This window comes from Cricetulus griseus (assembly GCF_003668045.3).
Source record: "Cricetulus griseus strain 17A/GY chromosome 1 unlocalized genomic scaffold, alternate assembly CriGri-PICRH-1.0 chr1_1, whole genome shotgun sequence".
NCBI classification, from domain to species: domain Eukaryota; kingdom Metazoa; phylum Chordata; class Mammalia; order Rodentia; family Cricetidae; genus Cricetulus; species Cricetulus griseus.
This window is the reverse complement of record NW_023276807.1, coordinates 188,288,482-188,310,433: the sequence shown is the minus strand read 5'-3', so window position 1 is coordinate 188,310,433 and position 21,952 is coordinate 188,288,482. Positions and strand designations below refer to the sequence as shown.

Here is a 21,952-nt window from a genome sequence, read left to right as displayed (position 1 = left end):
AGGCTTTCCACACACAGGCATGGAGACTACATTCATACAATACCATTGCCGTTGGCCTCATAGGGTCGAAAGGGTAGGTAGAAAGTGCCTCACTGTGTGGCCTGGACTGACTTCAGCTCCAGATCCTCCTGGCCAACCCTTGCCTGGTGAAGCAGGTCTATACTCCCAGTTACTCAGGAGGTTAAGGAAGAATCACAAATTCAATGCCAGCCAGAACAACTTAGTCTTTTGGCAGCTTACAAGGCATGTGCAGAAGGTCCCAAGTTCAGTCACCAGTTTCCAATACCACACACACACACACAAATCCTCCCGCTTTGGATTTCTCAGTGCAGGAATTATAGATATGCACTCTGTACCCTGCACACACCACACCTGGCTAAAAACTTAGGAACTCCCTGCCCCACGCTCACAGACACCCACCTGCCTCTGTCTTCCTAGTGCTAGGACTTAAGGAGTGCACCACCACACCTGGTTACTCAGGAATGTCTTAAGGGCACACAAAGTTGAAAGAATAGTAATTAGTGAGCACTGTGTTCTGTCATCAGCACTAACAGCTCTTTCTTTCCGAGGATGTGGGGCGGTGGTGGTGGTATTGAAATATGGTTCTCATGTAGTTCAGGCTGGCCCAGTACCAACAGGCAACCACCACCACGTGTGACTTAGACTCTCCAACCTGTGGTCGATAACTTTCAAAGGCAGCCTGCACCCTGCAGGTGAGCCTGCAGACCAAAAACTCCACAAGAGACAAGTATGGCCAACACCACCACACCTACCACAGGCGACCGTAGGTGCCTCCGAACCCTCCTGCATCTCCTTTATCGTCATCATTCGCACCCCACAGCCAGATTGAATAGGAATTGTACGGGGTCCCCAATGTGCTCAAAAAGGCCACAATCGGGTTCTACCGGCACAACTACCCGACAGCACATTACACAGAACATTTCCCATTGTTCCGGGGAAAACAAACGACCACAAACTTCTTGAAATCCCCTTTAGGCCAGAAAAACTCTGCTAACACTATAAAGACATGAAGAGACATGAGACCATCTCTCTGGACTCAGAGACAGGGTGGTGCAGGGATGGGTAGCCACAACAGACCAGAGCATCCACACGCCACCCCACCAGCGCACGCACTCACCCTGACCCATGCCAGGCTTTCCTGAGTCAACCCTGTGCTTTCCTTATGCCCACCTGGAGGCAGCTCTCCACCATGCTAACGCACAGTCTCCACGCCTCTGCGACAAAAGTGCTCAGAAAGTCAGAGGGAGTGTCCGAGTTGTGGGGACTGGAGAACATCTGTCCAGGCTGGGCTCCAGCCTCCTGGAGCCTGGGGCTTCTGTGGCGTCATTCCCAAGGGCTGCAGAGGCAGAGGCCTCATCATCCTATACAGAATGAGTTCAGCAAACACCTCCTCACGCTCTGCAATGGAGGCTCAGGGCACCTCCCAGCCTGCAGATCTGCGACAGAGCCAGGAAGAATGTGAAGAGAGAACACAGTGGAAGGAAACACCAGGGCAACTCGATTATAGAACCAGCACAACTAGGTGAAGCCTAGTCAGTTCCCCAGGCCCAGGAGCCTTGAGGTCAAGATACTGCAGCACAAATCCAATACACATCATCCCCTCATTCATTCACAGTAGGGGCACAGTCTCCCTTAGGACTACAGAAGCCTCCTGAGGGCATGGCTGTCCATGCTGCCTTTGTCTTTCTTGTGTGCGTGTGTGTGTGTGTGTGTGTGTGTGTGTGTGTGTGTGTGTGTGTGTGTGTGTGTGTGTGTGTGTGTGTGTGTGCGCGCACGTGCATGCTCCACACATCCAGGTGCCCAGAGAGGCCAGAAGAGGATGTCAATTCTACTGGATCTAGATGGGTTACGAAGTTGTGAGTTACCCAGTGTGGGCGCTGGAAACCAAACTCCAGCTCTGTGGAAGCGCAGAAGCACTCTTAACCACTGAGCCGCTTGATTCTTGATTCCTCCAGCCCCACTGCTACGGTTTTCCTTCCCATACCTAGAAGGCTGCCAGTGTGTAAGAAATATTTGTTTAATTAAGGTATCCAGCTAGGAGCCATGCTGTGAACAATGCCCTTGTGGCCACTTATTTTAAGGCATGTGTGGTTCTTTTTGCTCTCCTATGGCTCACATACACAATAAAATCAATGCGTCTCCCTGTGTGTTTGCTCTCGGAAGTGTCTGAGGAAGGACACTGTGAAAGCACACTGGGATGATTCGCCCATGGTATGCATACGTCACCAAAGGAATGCCTCCAGCCCCAGCTCATCCCCTCACTGCACTTTATCTCTTCAAAGCTTGAGGTTATATAACCCAGATCCCAGTGAGTCTTCAGGAAACACAGGCCTGGGGGAAACTTCAACATCTTGGAACTCCCAGGTCCAGGATTCTGTGTGTATTTTGCCATCTGGTAGCATGTGTGAAACCAACTTTGAAAAGCACCCAGCATCTTCTGAGGTATGGCTGAGGATGCAGGAGAGCTCTGTGCCATCCTGTCTCACCACTGTTTGCTCTTGGTCAGAAAGCCACATCCCAGCTATGGCTTTTCAAGATACAGAAAGACACCTGGGGAACCCAATGGCCCTTACCAGGTGCAGGGTGAAGTCTGGAGAAAAGCAGATGCTGATTTGCCCAGAGGCATAAAGGAAATGGTCCTTAGAAAATGAAAGGACTAGTTTGCATTCACCAAGACCTTAAGAATCACTACAAGAGGCCATATGTGGTAGCACGCACTTTTAATTAATCCCAGCACCTGGGAGGCAGATCTCTGTGAGTTTGAGGCCAACCTGGTTTACAGAGTAGCTCAGTACTCAAATAAAATAAAATAAAATAAAAAATAAAAAAAATGAAAGAAAGAAAAGAAAAAAAAAAAGAAATCACTACAAGAAAAACAGTGTGGGGAAGAGTTCCAAGTCTGACAGTCCACAGCCACTCTGTGATTACACAGACTTCTGAGTGATAGACTACATCAAGCAGAGTTGAGCAGGAGGCTTTAGCCACCAATGCAAATGCCTAAGTTAACTCTTTAAATAAATTGATATACCAGTTTTAAAAAAAAAAAAAGCAGGAGATAGCCAATAAGACGGCTCAGTCGGTAAAGACACTTGTTTTGGAGCCTGATGGCCTTGAGTTTGGTCCCCAGGACTCACATAGTATAAGGAGTGCCAGCCTCTGTGAAGTTGTCTTCTGACACACACGCACGCACGCACGCTCGCACGCGCACACACACACAGTTTTAAAGAAATAGAAAGAAAATTGCTAAAATTATTGGGAACCAATATCTTGAATAACTTTGCTACCTGATTTTCTCAATCTTATTGAGACACCGAGTCTCATCACCAGGACAGCAGATAATCTGCATCTAGAAACCTGGGCTAGCTGGGGACCCTGGCTTCCCAGGCCTGCTTGCTCAGGCTTTCAGGGTTTCCCTGGCTCATTTGGCTCTATCAGTTTCCTGGTGCACTTAGCTCACTGAAGTGTCAAGCTCCTGCCCCAACCCAGCCTCTTACCTGGCAGGCTGGGCTAGATTCATAGGACTACAGGCTAAGCATCCCTTACCTGAATGCTTGGAACCATTGTCTGATTTTGGACTTTTTCAGATTTTTATAACAGCTACACAGATTTTATTAGTTAAATATCCCTATTCTAAAATTTCCATAAACCCCAACTTTTTTTTTTTTTTTTTTTTGAGAGCAACAGAACATGCAACGATACAGAACATCCCTGACTATTGAAGAATCGTGAGAACTCCAGGTTCTGACAACTGTGAGCTGGTGGGGAGCGGCATGCTGAAGGACCACACGGAGTCAGAGAAGCATAGCAGGAATGGTCAGGGCAGCCTGCACTTGAAAGCCTCTTGCCCTGTGTTTGCCTCCGAGGCCTGAAAGTGGACACCGAAGCAAAGAGCTCAGCAGTCACGGTTCCCCAGGGAACAGGACTTGAGAGGCACACACTAATCAGAGCACTAACTTTTCTTAAATGTATTACATTTTATGTGCGTGTGTATGTGGGGAGGGGTGGCATGCATGTGCCATAGCATGGTACGAAGGTTCAAAGGACAACTTGTGGAAGTCGGTTCTCTCCTTCCACCACGTGGGTCCTGGGGATCACACCCCGACCATCAATCAGGCTTAGCAACTGGTTGCTCTATTGACTTTTAAGTACTGGCTCCAATGATCTTGGAGCAAAGGCGAGCCTAGAATCTACAGAGGGTAGTGGAGTCCCTAGGAAGAGACAGGGCTATAGTTCAAGTCTGCACAGTGTTTACTTACTCCAGGGAGGTCCCTTTGTCCTGTTCAAGGTGCCAATTGCACCAGCACCCTTATGGAAACCCCTGTAATGTCTGACCACATGCCAGGCACCGTGATCCAACCACAGAAAATGCAAGATTAACCGTGTGTGCTCCTCTGGGCGAGGCAATCAGCACAACTGACTTTGGCAAGATAGTTGGGATGGGAGGTGGTGTAGGATATGGGGGCACCAGGAGATGAACTGAGGCAGGGGAAAGGCTATCCCAACAGTGCACGTGAGCCATGAGGGCTTGCATTCAAGATGTGGCCCTGGGAAGTGAGTCATTCAAAATCATATTTGTAAAAGAAAGTCTGAGTGGATTCTGTAACTTTACAAAACACAAGTGCATCCACTTGCAGATGTGTGGGAAGCAAGGGTTTCCTCACAGAACTCCCATACAAGACAAGAGAAAGGAAGTCTCTCACACAGCAAGGGCGGCATGTGAGTCAGCAAAGGAATTTGGGTAGACACACAGTGCTTCTGTCCAGAGGGGTCCCAGGCCTGCTCTGTGGGTCACAGATGCCTATCTGTCGGCTAGTCCAGCCAGGCACCTTTTTAGAAGATAGTGAACTATATAAAACCAGGTTCTAGCAATAAATGGAAGCAACGGACTGTGTGAGACTCCACGTAACAGTCTCTAAAGCAAGGGAATAAATACCCATCCTGTTCTTCCTTCTATCCCCAAAAACATGTGGTGGGACGGGAGAGATGGCTCAGGGCTGACGGGCATTTTCAAAGGACCCCAGCTCAGTTCCCAGCACCCACATCAGGTGGCTCACAACCACCTAGTCCTTCAGCTACAGAGGACCGAATGGCTTCTTCTGGCCCACCATTTATTCATGCACACATGCATGAACATATACCAGAGATAAAAAGAAATATTTAAAAATACAAAAAGTATTTGTATTTAGTATAGATACTTCCTACTGCCTTGGAGGAGGACCCAGGCTGGTGTGAAAACAGACTTCCCAGGCTTTCTCTATGTAGACGTTCACTGGGCTAGCCTGAAGCTCAGGTTAAGAATTCAAAGGCTGCGAGAGCCCCAGGAGCTCTCAAAGTCATCCTTTTACAAATAAGGAAACCCAGCAGCTTCTCCAGAGCAAAGGGTTAGGATAAACTAATGAGCACACAGTAGCTTTTCCAGTGTCCACCGAAACCATCTGCCACAACAAGCAAAAGCATGCTATTTGTTGAGAAACATCAGTGGGACTGAGGATAATAATTGTTTTTGTCACTTCTCTGTCACTGTAACAAAATATTCTGACCAGAAGCAATGTGAGGGGAAACGGGTTTACTTATCTCATGTTTCCAGGCCCTCTTTGAAGGAAGCTGGAGCAGAAACTCAAGGCAGGAATCTGATGGCAGGACCAGAAAACTCAGAGTCAAGGAGTACAGTAGGGACCATAGAGGATGCTGATGCTAGCTGGCCACTTGCAGGCTCATACTTAACTAGCTTATATATATAGACCAGGATTAGACCTGCCTAGGGATGGAGTCGCCCACAGTGGGCTGGGTCCTCCTGTATCAGCTGATAAGACCACTCACCACAGAATGCCCACAGACCAATCTGATCCAGGCAATTCCTCAGCTAGGGCTTCCCTCTCAGGTGACTCTGACTCTGGCTGCCATGCTGACAAACAACTGAAACTAAGTAGGGCAGTAATGTTAGGCAGAAAGGCGGGTATCACGTGTTTTATCGCACATGCGGAAACCAAGCTAAAAAGAGGAAGGCAGGCGTGGTTTTGCATGTCTGCAATCACAGCACAGGGAAGACCGGCAAGAGGATTGGGAGTTCAGGTCATTCTTGGTTACACAGTAAATTCTGTGCCAGCCTAGGCTACATGAGTCCAGCTCTCAAAACACAAACAAAAAACCAGGCTGAAGAGGGAGACTGAGTTGAAAGTCATCCTGAGCTACACAGTGAGACTTGTCTCAAAACAGAACTATTAATTCAGTTCTTTTTTAGCAGACATGATAGAAAAAGGACTACATAAAAGCAGAGGAGAGGGGCCAGTGAGAAGGGGAGTGGATGTTACTGATTATCATATCCGTGTATGAAAGTAATCATGAAACCCACTACCTTCACATTTGCATATGCAAGGAAAGAGGAGAAGGTAGAAAATTGAAGCCAGGTGTGGCAGTTTGAGAAAAATAACACCACCTTCCATGGGAGGCTGAAGTTGCAGGATTGCCAGGAGTTCAAGCCTGGGCTATATAGTGAGTTCTAAGTAAGCATAGGCTACAGAGTGAAACTGTCTCCAAATAAACAAACAGATAAATAAAGGGAGGAAGGGAGAAGGAGAGGGAGAGAGGAGGAAGCTGCAAGGGAGAAACCAGGAAACCAGTGGCTGGAGAAGTCAAGGGAAGAAACAGCTTCTGAGGGGCCCAAATTCCAGAAGACTCTTCAGACAGAGCCAGCTGCCATGGCCTCCCATGAAGCCCTTTGGAATTCTGTCTGGGGCTGACCAGCTCCCAGCAGCTTTGTTAGGGGACTATGGGGCAGGAAAAGCCTCCAGTTCTTTAGCTGAGTCCCCAGGCTAGGCAGTTGCCCAGCACAGCAACACCAGACTGTGCTTATTGTGTGCCTGAGCCAGGATCACCTCCAGATAAGCAATGGGTCCCTGCAAAATAGGCCTGCATGGCTTCACAAGCTGTGAGTCAGAAGCCCAAAGAAGGACAGCTAACATCCCAAATTCTCCTTCACCTGCTAATACCTCAATGCGGCTTCCTTCTTCTGCAGGCTTGCCAGATTTAACCCATAAAAATAAAAACAAGAGGGCCAGAGAGATGGCTCAGTGGTTTAGAGCACATACTGCTTGTAAGAGAATTCCTGGAAAGAAGCTGAGGCTCCAAAGGCCACTGGCTGATTAGAACTGCAGTGATGCGCAGAGATTGGAATGCTGCAGGTCCAGACTCCAATTACCTTATCTCAGGCTAGCTGTAGGCCCCTAGATAGCCACTCCTTGCCTAGTCTATATCAGAACATCTTGTGACTAACAGATAAAAACCTTTTGGAATTTATTAACTTAACAGACCACTTAGCTTCCACCAAGCCAAAAGCTAGGATATCATCTGATAGTATCTCAGGCCCATAGCATACTTTACCCCATCTTGAGTTATCTGCCTCTCTAACGCACCCACCAGTCTATTTTTTAAAGGCCTTGATTCATAACCTTTATTTCGTTGCTATAAAAGTCCATGAGCCAGTGTGGTGGTGCATGACTTTAATCCCAGCACTCGTGAGGCAGAGGCCGATGGGTCTCTGTAAGTTCAAGACCAGCATAGTCTACAGAGTGAGTTCCAGTACAGCCAGGGCTGTTACACAGAGAGACCCTGTCTCAATGAAAAAAACAAACAACCCCCCCCCAAAAAAAAACTCCATGAAATTGCTTCTGTATGGGAACACAGAACCTGGGGTAACCTAGCTCTGAGTTTCCTGGGACTTGGTCATTCAAATCTAGCTCCAGAATAAAATCTTATTCCCTTGAGGTGAGAGCTGTGTTTTTATGTCAACATGCTATTGCACAGTCTGACCTTGATCTCCTGTCCTCTGGAAGCTGAAGATTATAGCTGTGTGTCATCCTGCCTTTTTGTTGTTTGTGGTTTGTTGTTTTTTGTTTTTTGGAGGGTTTTGGGGGGGGAGGGGCAGTTCTGATTCTCAAACCCAGGGCTTCAAACTTACTGGGAAAATGTTTTACTGAGCTACATTCCCAATCGAATTAATTCATCAGGTTCTTAGGGGTCGATTTTCATGGGAGGGAAAGGGGGAAATATAAAGTCACACATGGGGTGGGCAAAAGAAAAAGAAGGAAAGCAGGGGCACCCCCAAAATAAAAAAAAAAAAACAGGAACTGAAAATGTACCAAAGTGCTCTTGAGGAACCCTGCCCTCTGGCCAGAGCTCAAATCATGTTGCTTGGCGGCATAAACGGTCTATCTGTATTGACCAACTAGTTACAGAGATACATCCAAATTCTGAGTTTCTCTAACGGGGTGACTAATCACCTTGTCACTCTTTCCAGGGAATGCTGTGGAGTGCAGAGAGGGAGGGGAGGGAACCAGCCACTGTAGTGTCACATTCTAGGAAAAAGGGGAAGCATATGGGGGTGTGGTGGTTCCAGCCTGTCATCTTAGCATTCAGGAGGCAGAGGCAGGAGGATTGCAAATTCCAGGCCAGCTTGAGCCCACACAGCAAGATCCTGTGATTGTACATCCTCAACCTATTATCTTGCTGATAAAAATACAGAGCGGCTAACCAGAAATATCCAAGGGGCTCTGCCGTCTCAGGCAGCATAGAGAACTCAACAGCAACATTTCCCTCTCATCTCTGTACTGTGATGCCCACCCACGTGCTGTCCACCCAGAAGGACTTGCTGGGAATAGGCCATGCCCCAGAGAAAAGCCAAAGGGACAGAGAAAAGCAAGCCAGCCGTTGGTACAGAGTTCCAAGTATGGCAATGGGCTCCTCCTGCCCCACTGCCTGGCTGAGAGTTTGCACATCCAGCCCTCTATGCCAGTCTTCCTGCACTCAGGGAAGGGTCAAATGCAAGTATGTCCATGCCACTGCCAGAGAAAACGCCTCCAAATGGGCCATACCATATCTATTTCTACCTCTAGCCCTGGGCCAGGATGCCTGAGGCAGAGTGCAATAGCCATGCAGGAGGGATGTGTGTGTGTGGCACAGCTCCCTGCAGCCAAGACATGTCCCTCTGTGTTAGAGGCTTTGGCCTGGCAGAGGCGAACACTTATCTCCAAAGCCCATTCTAACTCACAAATGCTGGTGTCATTAAGGTGAGATGTTGTACATCTTGAACACCACCAGTTGGCAGGTGGAGCTCTGTGAATTTCAGAATCTGATGTCAGCTTGGTCAACAAAGCAAGTTCTAGGCCAGCTAGAGCTACATAGTGAGTCCCTGTCATGAAAAAAAGAACATAAATATTGGCCTTCTGGGCATGATGGCACACTCTAGTGATCCCAATGGTTGGGTGGCTAAGGCAGGAGGATCAGCAGTTCAGGGCCATCCTGGACTACATAATGAAAACCTAAAGAAAAAAAAAAAAGCTGGGTATAGTGACCCAGATCTTTAATTCCAGCCTTCTGAAGGTAGAGATCTCCATGAATTCAAGGCCAGCCTGGTCTACATAAGGAGTCCCAGGCTAGCCAAGGGCCACATAGCAAAATCTTGTCTCAAAACACCAAAAGACAAGGAGAGAAAAAAAAAAAAAGTCTAGGCTTCTAACATGCAGCTGCTCTCTCTTTCCCAGACTCTCCAGCCAAGACTGCAAGGCAGGGCACATCCTCTGGGCAGGGGAGAAGTAACCTTCCACTTCCTACACACTAAATCATTCTGCTTTGGGACAAGTGCCCCCTCACTCCACCGCACCCTTACCTCAGGCAGCATGGATGACGCAGTTCCCAGAAACTGGCCTGTGGCCACCCAGAGGAATGTGACCAGGGCCACAGGGATGTACGTCATCAAGCCAAACCTCCTTACCCAAGTCCCACAGTGAGAAATGACTGGGCAGAAATGAAAATGGGAAGGAGGCAACATGACAAAGCCATGCTGAAGTTGTAAAAGACGGACAGTGTGCTGTGAAGGGACCCAGGCTAAAACAAGCGCCTCTAGCATAACTGGCCAGCAATACGATTCAGTGGACAAAGGCACTTGCCACCAAGCCTGACAAATCCGTGTTCAATCCCCAGGACCCACACAACGGAAAGAGAAAACTGACTGCTGAAAGTTGTCCTCTGCTCACTCCACCTACATGCTATGGCACACATGCTCATGAACAGACAGACATATACACATCAATAAATGTGAAAGAAAGAAGGAAAGAAAGAAAGAAAGAAAGAAAGAAAGAAAGAAAGAAAGGAAGAAAGAAAGATCCAAAAGAAGGCTACCCCTGCCCAGAAGAGGTAGGTAGCAGAGAGGAAGTACCTGCAGGCACCGGTCTGTTATGTGCCCTGCAGGTCTCCTCAGTTTGCCTGTGGGTTGGTCAGCCATGATTATACAATCCCTAAGTGCCCACAATGTGCCAACATCAGGTGTCAGCCAGGACCAGGGTCCAGTCCTTGCTGCTCTCCTCTCAGGGTCTGGGCACCACATTGCACTTCCTCAACCTGCTATCCCTCTGAGAATGAGGAAACTAACCCTAGCCTTGACACCTTCATATAAATGCTCTAATGCCACAGGCCTAGCTGCTTGGTACCTCCTCAGTCACTCAGGACTGTGGTGCCTCGTGGCCAGCTTAACCTCCCCAACCCTGTTCCAAAAGGAAGTCCCCTCAGGCATGTAGAAGAGTACCTACACCTCTCTGCTCCATCTTTAACCTCTGACTCTTGGCTTCCCACACACATCCAGTCATAATCTCCCTATCACTCTGAATTTCCTGCCTTCCCAAGACGCCTTCCCACTAAGGCATCCAGCCACCTCCATCTAATTGTTCTGTGAAATGACACACACACACACACACACACACACACACACACACACACACACACACACACACAAGCCAGACCCACTCTCTGACAACTTCCTACTGGCCAGTCAGACCATCACACAGTCTTGACCACAACTAACTACTAAGTCATTTGGCATTAACCAGCTTCACATTCTCTCAGATGAGGCCTCCAAACTAGAAAGGTTTGGGTAGGGGCCCAAGAAGCAATCTTCAGGCTCCAATATTAGTTTTATCGTTTATAAAATGAGGAGGGGAAGGAGCTGGAAAGACAATGGAGCAGTTAAACTCCTCTTCCAGAGGACCCAATTCAATTCCCAGCACCTATGTGGTAGTTCACAAACCACCTAAAACTCCAGTTCCAGGAGATCTGACACACTCTTCTAGCCTCAAAGGGTCCCAAGGCACACACATGGTACACAGACATATGTACAAGCAAAAACACTCATACATATAGAGTAAAAATGAATATTTTTTTAAAAAAGGGAAGCTAATGGTAGCAAGCATGATACATAACATAGTTAGAGCTTAATCAAATGGTGTTGCTGACCCAGGCGTGATGGTTCACACCTGAAATCCTAGCACATGGAAGACCAGCTTAGGCTACCCTGACTCAAAGCATAATAAAACAAAATGGTGCTCTATTCAAGTAGGGACACCACACAACGTAAGTGCTGTCCTGCACACTGCCCCTGCCAAGCCCCAGTGAGTCTGCAGCTTGTATACACTCTTACCAGCCCTTCATGTTCCATCCCTGAGAGCTACACTTCAGTTCCCTTGGCCTTTCCCCAGGCCCTTGAGCAGACATACTTAGCCACTTCTCCCTTAGACCTCTATTCTCCTGCCATCTCCACGGCTTCTTGGCTTACAGGCCTCAAGCAAGCTGCTCTCCCAGGCTTTCTTGGTCGGTAGTATCCCACTGAGATGCCATTCCCCCATGCGGTGGTCGGCACACTAACAACTGAGGCCCTGGCTCTTCATGTAGCAAGCTCAGGTGATTTCTGTCACTCATGGACTCCATACCTGCAAATGTACCTATTTGCTATGCTTTTTCCATGTAACCCCGAATCAATGCCTGGGATGCTCCCAGGGTCATTGAGAGGCAGGGAGTGACAACAGCATGTCATCCAAGACACATTCTAAGCTGAGGCGACTCTCTGCCTTCCGTTTCTGCTCTCACACAGTAAATAAGTATCCTCTCTCCACAGTATAGGAGCCATGTTTTTCACATTTTTGTTCTTTTTGCGATTATGCTATTTAAATTAGCCTCAAAGGGCAGTGACAGAGAGAATCTGGTGCTGGTGAGCACAGGAGTGTTCATGGAGCAGAGGTGTGTGCTAGCTGAGCTTCACACAGGCATGAGTTACAGAGCTGCTGGCCGTGAGTTGGTTAATGAGTCAACTGTGCAATACACTTACTTCCAGAGGAAGGAAGAGGGAATTGGCCAACATGAACGCGCTCCCTCTCGTAAGTGCTAGGAGAAAAGTCTGCAGTACACAATGAAGCTACAGATCGGCTACATCTGTGGAATCCATTTGGTATTCATGCCTTACATATCCCCTCCCAGTCAGCAAAGGTTTGTTTCTTATTCTAGCCTAGATTATTTTGTACTTTAGTTTGGTTTTCATTGTTGTATTTTTTAAAAGATTTCTCTTCATTGTTTTTAACTCTGTGTGTGTGTGTGTGTGTGTGTGTGTGTGTGTGTGTGTGTGGAGTTACAAGTGGTTGTGAGCTGTCAGGTGTTGATGCTGAGAGCCACTAGGGTCCTTAGCAAGAGCAGTAAGTGTGCTTAACTGCTGAGCCAGCTCTCTAGCTATTTTTTTAAAGTAGCAGATTCACCCTAAATATATATTTGACAGAAAGATTATCTAGAATAATGCATTCTCTAACAAATGCTTCCAGGACACTAAATCAATCACCAGAGTAAGTCACACAAATGCCTGGGGGGTAGGGGGTGGAGGTCATTTTTCTCCACCTCCTGGAATGGGGCTGGCCACGTGACCCACTCCAACCAGAAGGACATCAACAAACATAAAATGAAGCAGGGGCCTAGGAAGGGCATGCTCTCTCTGCTCCTGAAACCTAACACCATGGCAAGGACCAGTCTGTCCTGCTGAATGAGAGACAGTCACCCCTGCCACCCCAGGTGACAACCAACCAAGTGTAACAAATAAGGCCATCCAAGATGAGCCACTCACAGCCAGTCGCGTACACACAAGATTGGCAAAAACACTGCCTAGATAAGCCATAAGCTAAATAAGCATTCTAAGCCACTAAGTCACAAATGGTTTGATTTGTAGCAAAAGCTAGCTGACAGACAACTCCATTTTATGAGAAGCGGGAGGCTCAGACATTAAGAGACCAGCTGAAGGTCCCACAGCTAACTGGTGACCTGGGATTCAAGCCTTGTGGTCTGGCTTCACAGGCCAAGCTTTGGCAGCTCTCTTCCAGCCAAGTCATTCTACAAATTTCAAATGTTCCCTCACTTAGTGTCTCTTCTAAAGAAGGTTAAATGTAGAACATGGCCTTCTGTGACCCCAGAAACACCCAACATGCAGCTCTGAGCTTTTGACCTTGTCATTTTGTGCTGACACTGCCCTTACAGACTACAAAGGGCTCTGCCCTCGTCTGAGGCATTCCAACCATTTAAAAATAACAAGACTGCCATTGCTGACAGATGAACAAGATGTGGTAATACATGCAGTAGAATAACATTCACCCTAAAGAGGGAGGGAGGGCCTGTGGGATGGCTTAGAGGATAAAGGACCCGACCACCAAGCCTGGATACCTAAGTTTGATCCCCAGAAGCCACACTGAAGAAGGAGGGAACAGATGTCTACTAGTGGTACTCCGAACCCTCCACGTGTGGGCTGTGGCACCGTGTCCCACCCCTATACACACAAAATAAATAAATAAATGTAAAAATATTTTTTTTTAAAGGAAGGGAGCTAGGTAGGCATGGTGGCCCACATCTTTAATCCCAACACTTGGGAGGCAGAGGCAGGGAGAGCTCTCTGAAGTCAGTTTGTTCTATATAGTAAGACTCTGTCTCAATAAACAAACACACGAAGGGAACTCTGACATGTGGCACACCAGGGATGAACACTGGGGATACATGTCAAATGAAATGAGCCAGTCACAAATATTTAACATCTCAATACTTATGAGGCATCTAGGGTAGAGAGGATGGTTAACAGGGTTTGTGTGAAGAGAGGAATGGGGAGTGATTGTCTGGTCACAGCTACAGAATCTAAACTGGAGAAGAGAAAAAGTTCTGGTGGTTTGGGTTGCCTAACAAAGTAAATGTTAATCCCACTGAAATAGCACACTTTAAAATGACTAAATAGAAATTTTCTTGTTATATATGTTTTACCAATTTAAAAAGAGAAACAAGCCGGGCGTTGGTGGCACATGCCTTTAATCCCAGCACCTGGGAGGCAGAGGCAGGCGGATCTCTGTAAGTTCAAGGCCAGCCTGGTCTACAGAGCAAGTGCCAGGATAGGCTCCAAAGCTACACAGAGAAACCTTGTCTCAAAAAAACAAAAAATAAATAAATAAAAATAAAAAAGAGAAACAAAACAATCATCAAATAAATAAAGGTTTGTCTGCCAGTGATAATATGACAGGCCCAAGACTACTGCTGGGGCAATTAGCCCCCACAGAGCAGAGCAAACAGAGGTACATGCCACACGGCTCTCACCCTCATGCTCACAACCACTGCAGACACATCAGAGCAGCCTTGGAAACAAGCTTGGACCCAGGCACCAAAGCTCCCAAAAAAATCAAAGCCAGTCTCCTGCCCCAAGCCCAGTTCAGAAAAGATGGCATGGTCTGGCTCCTATGGTACAACCTGGACTTGGTCTCAGGGTCTCAGATGGTCTAATTTATTGTCAGGAAAATGATTTGACATTGAGAATGAGACAGTTCTGACGCAGGGTTACAATTTCTGCTGGTCCTATGACTACATGCCTTTCTAAACTCTTTACAGAAAGCCAAGTTGTAGGAAAGGTTTTTCTCCCTGTGAATACCCTGTGGGATTCAATGGGGTGCTGGAGGGGGAACCAGGCATTCATTCCAAAGGTGTGATGAGGGAAAAGGCATAAAGGGAGGAAGTGGAGGAGGGAAAGAGTAAGTCAGTTCTAAATTTTCCACAATGAGAGAAAGAGAGAGAGAGAGAGATAGAGAGAGAGAGAGAGAGAGAGAGAGAGAGAGAGAGAGGCTGAAACCCAAGTTCATCCAGGATGCCACTGTCAGATACATCCTCCCATTTTAGTCCTAAGAACAATGCCGCCAGCATTTCAAGAATGAGATGCAAAAGCCCAGGATGCACACTTGGAGGAAGTGCTGAGCAGGACTCTCAGCTACCACCTTGCTGGGCGAGTCAGAGGGGTTTGCAAACATCAAAAGGAAGGGAGTGGGGATAAGTCAGAGGAAGAAAACAGGAACTCCACTTGGCAGCATCTGAGGTGGACACTCTGCTAGGATCAGAAAGGCCACAGCGCCATTCACAACATCTGGCTCCAGCCCAGGTAACCTGTCACCCACAGAATGAAATGTTAACATCCTGCCTGCCTCAGCCTTCACCTCCTTCCAGTTCCTTCATTAGAGACCAAGGTCCCTTGGAGCTGAAGTAAGGGGCACCTCAACCCTTTTCCCCACTTCCCACCGGCAAGCAGGAAAGAGATCAGTGAGGAGCTTTGCAGCTCAGCTCTAGTCCCAGTTCCCTCAAGACTCATTCTGGCCCTGCCCGTTGCAGCCAGCCACCTACCTGCTGGATAAAGCACTTGGTGATCATGATTATCATGCTTAGTGGCAAAAGAGGAGCGAAGGAAGAAATACGCCATAATCCACTCCTTCCCAGCAGATGAGGTGCCTCCCAACACAGCTCCCTCTTACCCCTGTCCCAAAGGAGATTTGGGGTAAGGAAAAGTAAGTGCTATAGTAAGACTATTCTGAATGGATAAGTGAATGAATGGTTGAAAAACTGTAAAATAAAACCCACTAAAACCCACTCAGGTGTGGCAGTAGCCAGATGAGGCCCCACCCACCAAGTATGATTTGAATGAAGACAACCAGACTGCTTTGCTCCCCAGCCATAAGCAGGCATGCATTTGGAGGGATATGAGTGATGAGGAGGGAGAGAACTCTTAAGTTAGGGAGTAGAGGTGGATGTTAGGCTGGCTGGTGGCTCCCAAGCCCGACATTCACTTGTTGGTTCACTGATTCCTTCTGTATGCAATACCCTAGACAAAGTTCCCTGGGTGCACAGCTTCTCTCACTGAACACTCACTCGACACATCAGGGTGTGAGAAGTGCTTCTCAGGGGTCATTCTGCCTAGTGCCTCTCAGGCAGCCACTAGGAGAGGAGGAATGCACAAGCTCTGGACACATTCACAATGCCCATGAGTCCAGCTCTCCAACTCGGAGCAATCAGCCAAGTCATGAGACAAGAGCCATCCAGATATCAGCACCCATACCGATTAATGGTGCCAAGAGCTGGAATGGAGCCGATGAGGGAAGGGTATAGGAAGCTGATCAAATGCAGCATCCTTGTACAAAGCCACAGCCATTTCCCACGGGACGAGTGCTTCTAGCCTTCAGTGGGAGTTACAGAAACCAAAAGGGTGACCCCCAAATGCAGCTGGGGGGGCCATGGGCAGAGGAGATGTCTGCAGGCCACCTTACCTGCCTTGCCACCCTGCGGGCCTCCCAGTAGGGCTTCGAGTCCTCCACAGCTTTGCCAATCTTCTTCACCAGTTCGTCTAGTTTCACCGTCGCCTCAACCAGGACAGATCGGAATTTCTGGCGTGCATCCTAACCAGGGGGAAGATGGAGGAAATACCATCAGGCTCAGGAAGGAAACAGCAAACATCTGCTGCATCTGACAAGAAACACCTGGAAGGGATTCACACATTGCAGGGACCCAGTGCCAGGCTTGGCACCATCCAAAACCTGTCAGCCATTCTAAGAAGGATCCAGAATCCACTCTCCAGTCAGTGGCTGCCACCAGCTACATGAGAGCTTCGAGATGGTCATGTGACTGAGAAGAAACCATATTTGCAGCTTACTTTAGCTACACTTACATTTTACAGTTTTTCAACCATTCATTCACTTATCCATTCAGAATAGTCTTACTATGGCACTGAACACTCAAATCTTCCTGCCTCTGCCACCTCAGTGCTGAGATTTAATAGGCATTCAACCACCACACCCTGTAATTTATGTATTTTTTATTTATGTAATTTAAGAACCTTGTAAAAATGTGTCTAGTTGTTGGGCAGTGGTGGTGGCGCACACCTTTAATCCCAATACTTGGGAGGCAAAGACAGGCAGATCTCTGTGTGTTTGAGATTAGCCTGGTCTACAGAGTGAGTTCCAAGATAGTCAGAGCTGTTACACAGAGAAACCAAGTCTTCAAAAACCAAAACTAAACTAAAACAAAAAACCAAAGTGTCTAGTGACTTATGTTAGACTGCCCTGTGTATGTTAAAACCTTCCAGTCCTCTGGGGAAGAAGTCTCAGTTGCTTTTGATGACTTCAGTTCATACGACCACACCATTTCCCACACTCCCATAGAGCCCTAAGCAATGGGACTCTCAAATGTTAGAGTACAGGTTTAGTGTAGGACCCTGACCTTAGGGCACCTCCAGCCTGATGGGTGTGCCCATTGTAGAACCAGCAGTGCGGAGACACTGTGGGACTCAGCAGAGACCCTTACTAGACCAGCTACTGCAGAGGACTCCTAGATAGCCTTCAAAGGAGTAGATAGGGTCTACACAGAAGCCTGAGTGGGGAGAGACAAGGGAATGGGGGGGTTGTCCCAAGAAGAACACAATGGCCTTACTTGCCTGAGAAGAGGAAGGGAACAGCAATATTTACAGGCATCTAAGGGAACCAGATGTCTGCAATGTGGAAAGGGCCTTCCTTCCAATTAACCTTACACACTTGTGTTATACATGTGGAATTTGCAGGGCCTTGTGGAGCTGAAGGAGGCTTGGCTCAGTTCTATTTCATAACCTTATCATCTCAAGCTATGGGCTTGGAAAGAGGGTCTGATGGTCTTCCAGAACACGAAAGTGTGGCCACTGCTGTGCCCTTGGGAGCTCCTGAGCCCAAATCCCACTTATGACACAAGCTTTTACCCAATTGTGTCACTGTCACAGTTTTTGTGGGGTACACAAAACTCTTCCAAATTGAAACCTTCTCTCTTGGAGAAAAATGGGGAATCCCTAAGACTCAGGAAGTCCACAAACTTACAGGGTTCAGCACACCCAGAACATTATAGCATCCATAAGCCCTGCCTCCTGAGTTACATAAGCTGCAAGCAAGGGCTGGCAATCCGACTGTGGAGCTGTCTTCAAGTTGTTCGCCAGCTCCAGATGCTGTGAGTAATCACCCATGCTGGAGCAGGGTGGTAGGGATGGATTTTTTGAGAAAGGATCTCCCTCTGTAGCTCACACTGACCTTGAACTCACAACCTCCTGCCTTAGGAGGCAGGGATCATAGCTTGTGATGGATTTCAGGGAAAATGACCTGATTATATTTGGGTCTTCTCAAACTGTCACAAGGTTTTGAGTATTTCTGAAGGTGCCTTAGGCAGTTCTTCAGGGCTCATCAGCCTGGCTAACTTTACTAAAAATGTGACCATTCAAGGGCTTGGAGGTGGGGGTGGGGAGTCAGGACAGATTTGATAACCATATTTTCCCAACAGTGAGCTACACATCTGGACATCATATGATCAGCTCCATCTAGCCACACAGATTCATCCAAGTGGTCACAGTTAACAGGGTCATCTTTCCTGAGAGAAAATGATCTAGTTCTTAATTTTGCCAGCTATCATGGCTACTTGAGTGATAATTCCCCCAAAGTACTGAGGCATCAGAGCCTCAAAACCAGAATCTTTCCCACTTGCCCAATCTAACAGCTTCAACCCCATGGCTCAGTCTCTAATGGAGCAACTCTGGGCCCAGGTGTGGTCAAGTGGCCCACGGTGGCTCATCAGCAATTTATAGTCCTAGCCACAGTGATTGTGGGGAAAGAGGTTGAGGAATTAGAACTATTGAGACTTCATTCCAAAAGGGGTAAACTAAACTCAAAGGCTTCACTTCCAGGAATGAAGGGACCAGACCCTCACTCAGCCCCTGCTTTAGCAGCCATGACAGGCTACAGAAAAGACACATAGGCCTCTGGCACAAGGAAACTCCAGATCCCCTGGCCTCCTGGAGCCTAGGGCCTAAACTGAACACAGAGAAACTCCAGGGGAGACCAAAATCTCCTCTGTAGTCTCCAGGAAATAGTTCTGAAAACTATTGGTATCTATGAACAGGTCACCTGCAAGTAACAAGACAATGCCATAGAGACCACAGAAATGTTCCCTCTCTGCACTGACCAATGAGAATAATTGGTACACAGGTATTTCATGCCAAAATATGACTTTGAGAAATTCTTCTGATTGGTCCCAAATGTCAACCAATCAGAAACCAACCCATACCTACTGATGTAATCCTGTAACTTTTGTCCTTAAAACCTAGCAGTACAAGGGAACTTCACACCCTCTGGAAGCTTGCTAGTCGGGGTCCCTGTCATGGTTGGATGAACAATCAATAAAACCTTGCTTTTGCAGTTTGGTGGTAGTCTGTCTTCCTGGTAGTCTCTGGGGATCTTTGCAACTTGGGCACAACACATTCTAAAGATTTTCTGTAACTTAGCAGAAGAAACTTTCCCACCGAGGTGGCTAAAGGATGAGATGGAAGCATGGAGTAGCCGACTGCCCCCGTTGGAACCATGAGAGAGCACAGCCTGACAGAGCACAGCAGTATAAAGAAGGGACCAGAAGTCTGAAACCCTATTATCCTCTTCCTTAAGACAGACCGCCGCCACCACCTTCTCCTTCACTTTCCCTTCTATTCAAGCTAGCCGGAATTGGACTTATATCAACTGCAGCTAAGTGGGCCTTTAGAAACTACAAGACTGAAACATACACCTTTAGTTAGTTACTGTATTAGTTACATTAACTAGGGGAGGGAGAGAAAGGTCAATCTATGTACCATCCTGGGCACAGCGCTGTAATTAAGTACGGCTGGTTGCTGGAGGGCTTCCGCCACTGGAACAGAGTTGATGGGATTTAACTCAACTAAAGATTTCCTTAAATACTATCTGAACAGCTAGTTGCCAGATTTGTGCTTCCTGCTCCGTTCCCTAGTTCAAGAAAAGACCTCACTGTAGTGCTTTGTCACCTACGTCACAGTCAAATGATCTAAGATGGAGTAGAGCTGCTTCAGGGTTGGGTGCACAGAAAACTGTTTTCCTGGAAAATGATCCATGAAGATGGGTAATTCCTAAGGACAAGCACCTTGGGAAGATGGGCTGGTCTTTATCTGTCAAAACTCATGAGCCATTGGGCATGCTTGTACTTGCCTCTAATTCCAGCACCCAGGAGAGGCAGGAGGATCTGGAGTTCAAGGCCAGCTTGACCAAAACAAACAAACAAACAAATAAAAACAAAGGAAACCATTTACCATTAAGGGCTGGTGATCTGTTGTTTTGAGAGGGCTTCCTATGTAGCCCAGGATGGCCTGGAACTCATAATCCTCCTGCCTCCACCTGTAAGTGTTGGCATTATAGGTGTGTGCCACCACACCCAGTTAATTTAAAAATCTGCACTCCAAGGAGTTCTAAACTGGTTCCCCGGGTGGTGTCTTTATATCTTCTAAGCTTATGTGACTCATGTGGAGGGTAATTTATTTAAGCAGGGAATCGCTGACAGTAGCAATCTCTTTGTTTGAATGTGTCAGTGTGTCAAAAACACAGGCCCACATCAGATAAGAACTCCAGCTAAGCTACTCAGGGCCAGTGTGCCTTAGAAACAGGGTGTCAGTGTCACTATACTGGGGACAAGTCCCTGTTTTCTGGCCAATTGACTTAGCCAAGCCTCAGGCACCTTGCTTGTAAACAGAATAATGGATGGTTTCACGGAGGTGTGTCCCCAGAGCCAGTGGCATAAAGACAGGAAGTCAGATTTTTAAAAATAACTGTCCTACATATCAGGGGTGACAGGACACGTACTTCAAAGGCAATGGCTCCTTGGTGATGCCGTTTATAAATACACAGCTTTGGTTTGGGGAGAGAGGCTTCAGTGGCATAGGCTGAGCCTGGAAATGGCCCTGTAAGACAGGCTCAACAGGAACTACAGCCCCAGCATGCTGATAAGACAGCTGGAGCCAGGTGACATGATCTCTCTGAGGCTGCATGGTAGGTATCTCACGCTATACAGTGAACCTTCCAGCCCAGCATGCAGTGGTCACTAGTGGTCCCACCCCCAACCCCAAGCATGGTCTGCAGAATCCACTGGGAAGTCCCCGAGACCTCTCCAGGAGCCTGATGTTGGAATCCATTTTCATAATAAAGTAGGACTCGACTTTTTCCTTCTTAAAAAATTATTTAGTAGGGGTTGGAGAGATGGCTCAGTGGTTAAGAGCACTACTGGCTGCTCGTCCAGAGGACCTGGGTTTAATTCCCAGCACCCATATGACAGCTCACAATTGTCTGTAACTCAGGTTCCAGGGGACCGGCATGCTCAAACAGGCATACATGCAGGCAAAATACCAATGCACATAAAATAAAATGACGTTATTAAAAATTATTTAGTGTGTATGTTTATATGTGTGTGGCTTCACATGGCGGTCAGAGGTGACTGTGCAGTTGGTTCTCTCTTTTCACCAATACATTGGCTCCAGGGACCAAATGACTTGAAAGTCATCAGTGTTGGTGTAACAAGTGTCTTTAGTCACTGAACTATCTCACTGGCTGCATTTCTTTGCCTTCTCACCTTCATCCTCTCATGAGTGTCCCCTAGATTTTTCCAGAAGCCATGTGGCTTCTGGCATTGCAAGAAATAGAATATAGACAAGAAACAAACACTTCCACTGTAATGAGATGCAATTTGGATTTCTACTCCCTAAACATATGAGAGAAATAATGAAAAGCCAGGCATGGTGGCATACACCTGTAACACCAGTACTCAGAGGCAGAGGCAAGGCAGATCTCTGAGTTCAAGCTCAGCCTGGTCTGCAAAGTGAATTCCAGGCCAGCTAGGGGGCTACACAGTGAGACCCTGTCTCAAAACAACAAGAACAACCACCTTTAATTTCCAGTATATATGGCATATAGTTGGGGCTTCACAAACTCTTTAGGATACT

At 47.3% G+C, this 21,952-nt stretch overlaps 1 protein-coding gene across 1 annotated transcript in view; it reads right to left on the bottom strand.

The window, feature by feature from the left end:
• The window catches only part of Sh3bp5 (SH3 domain binding protein 5), a 65,574-nt gene that overhangs the window by 22,936 nt on the left and 20,686 nt on the right, over nt 1-21,952 (bottom strand). The window contains exon 3 of the mRNA XM_027389524.2: nt 16,440-16,568. Coding sequence (XP_027245325.1) covers nt 16,440-16,568 — 129 coding nt within the window. The remainder of the gene's footprint in view (nt 1-16,439; nt 16,569-21,952) is intronic.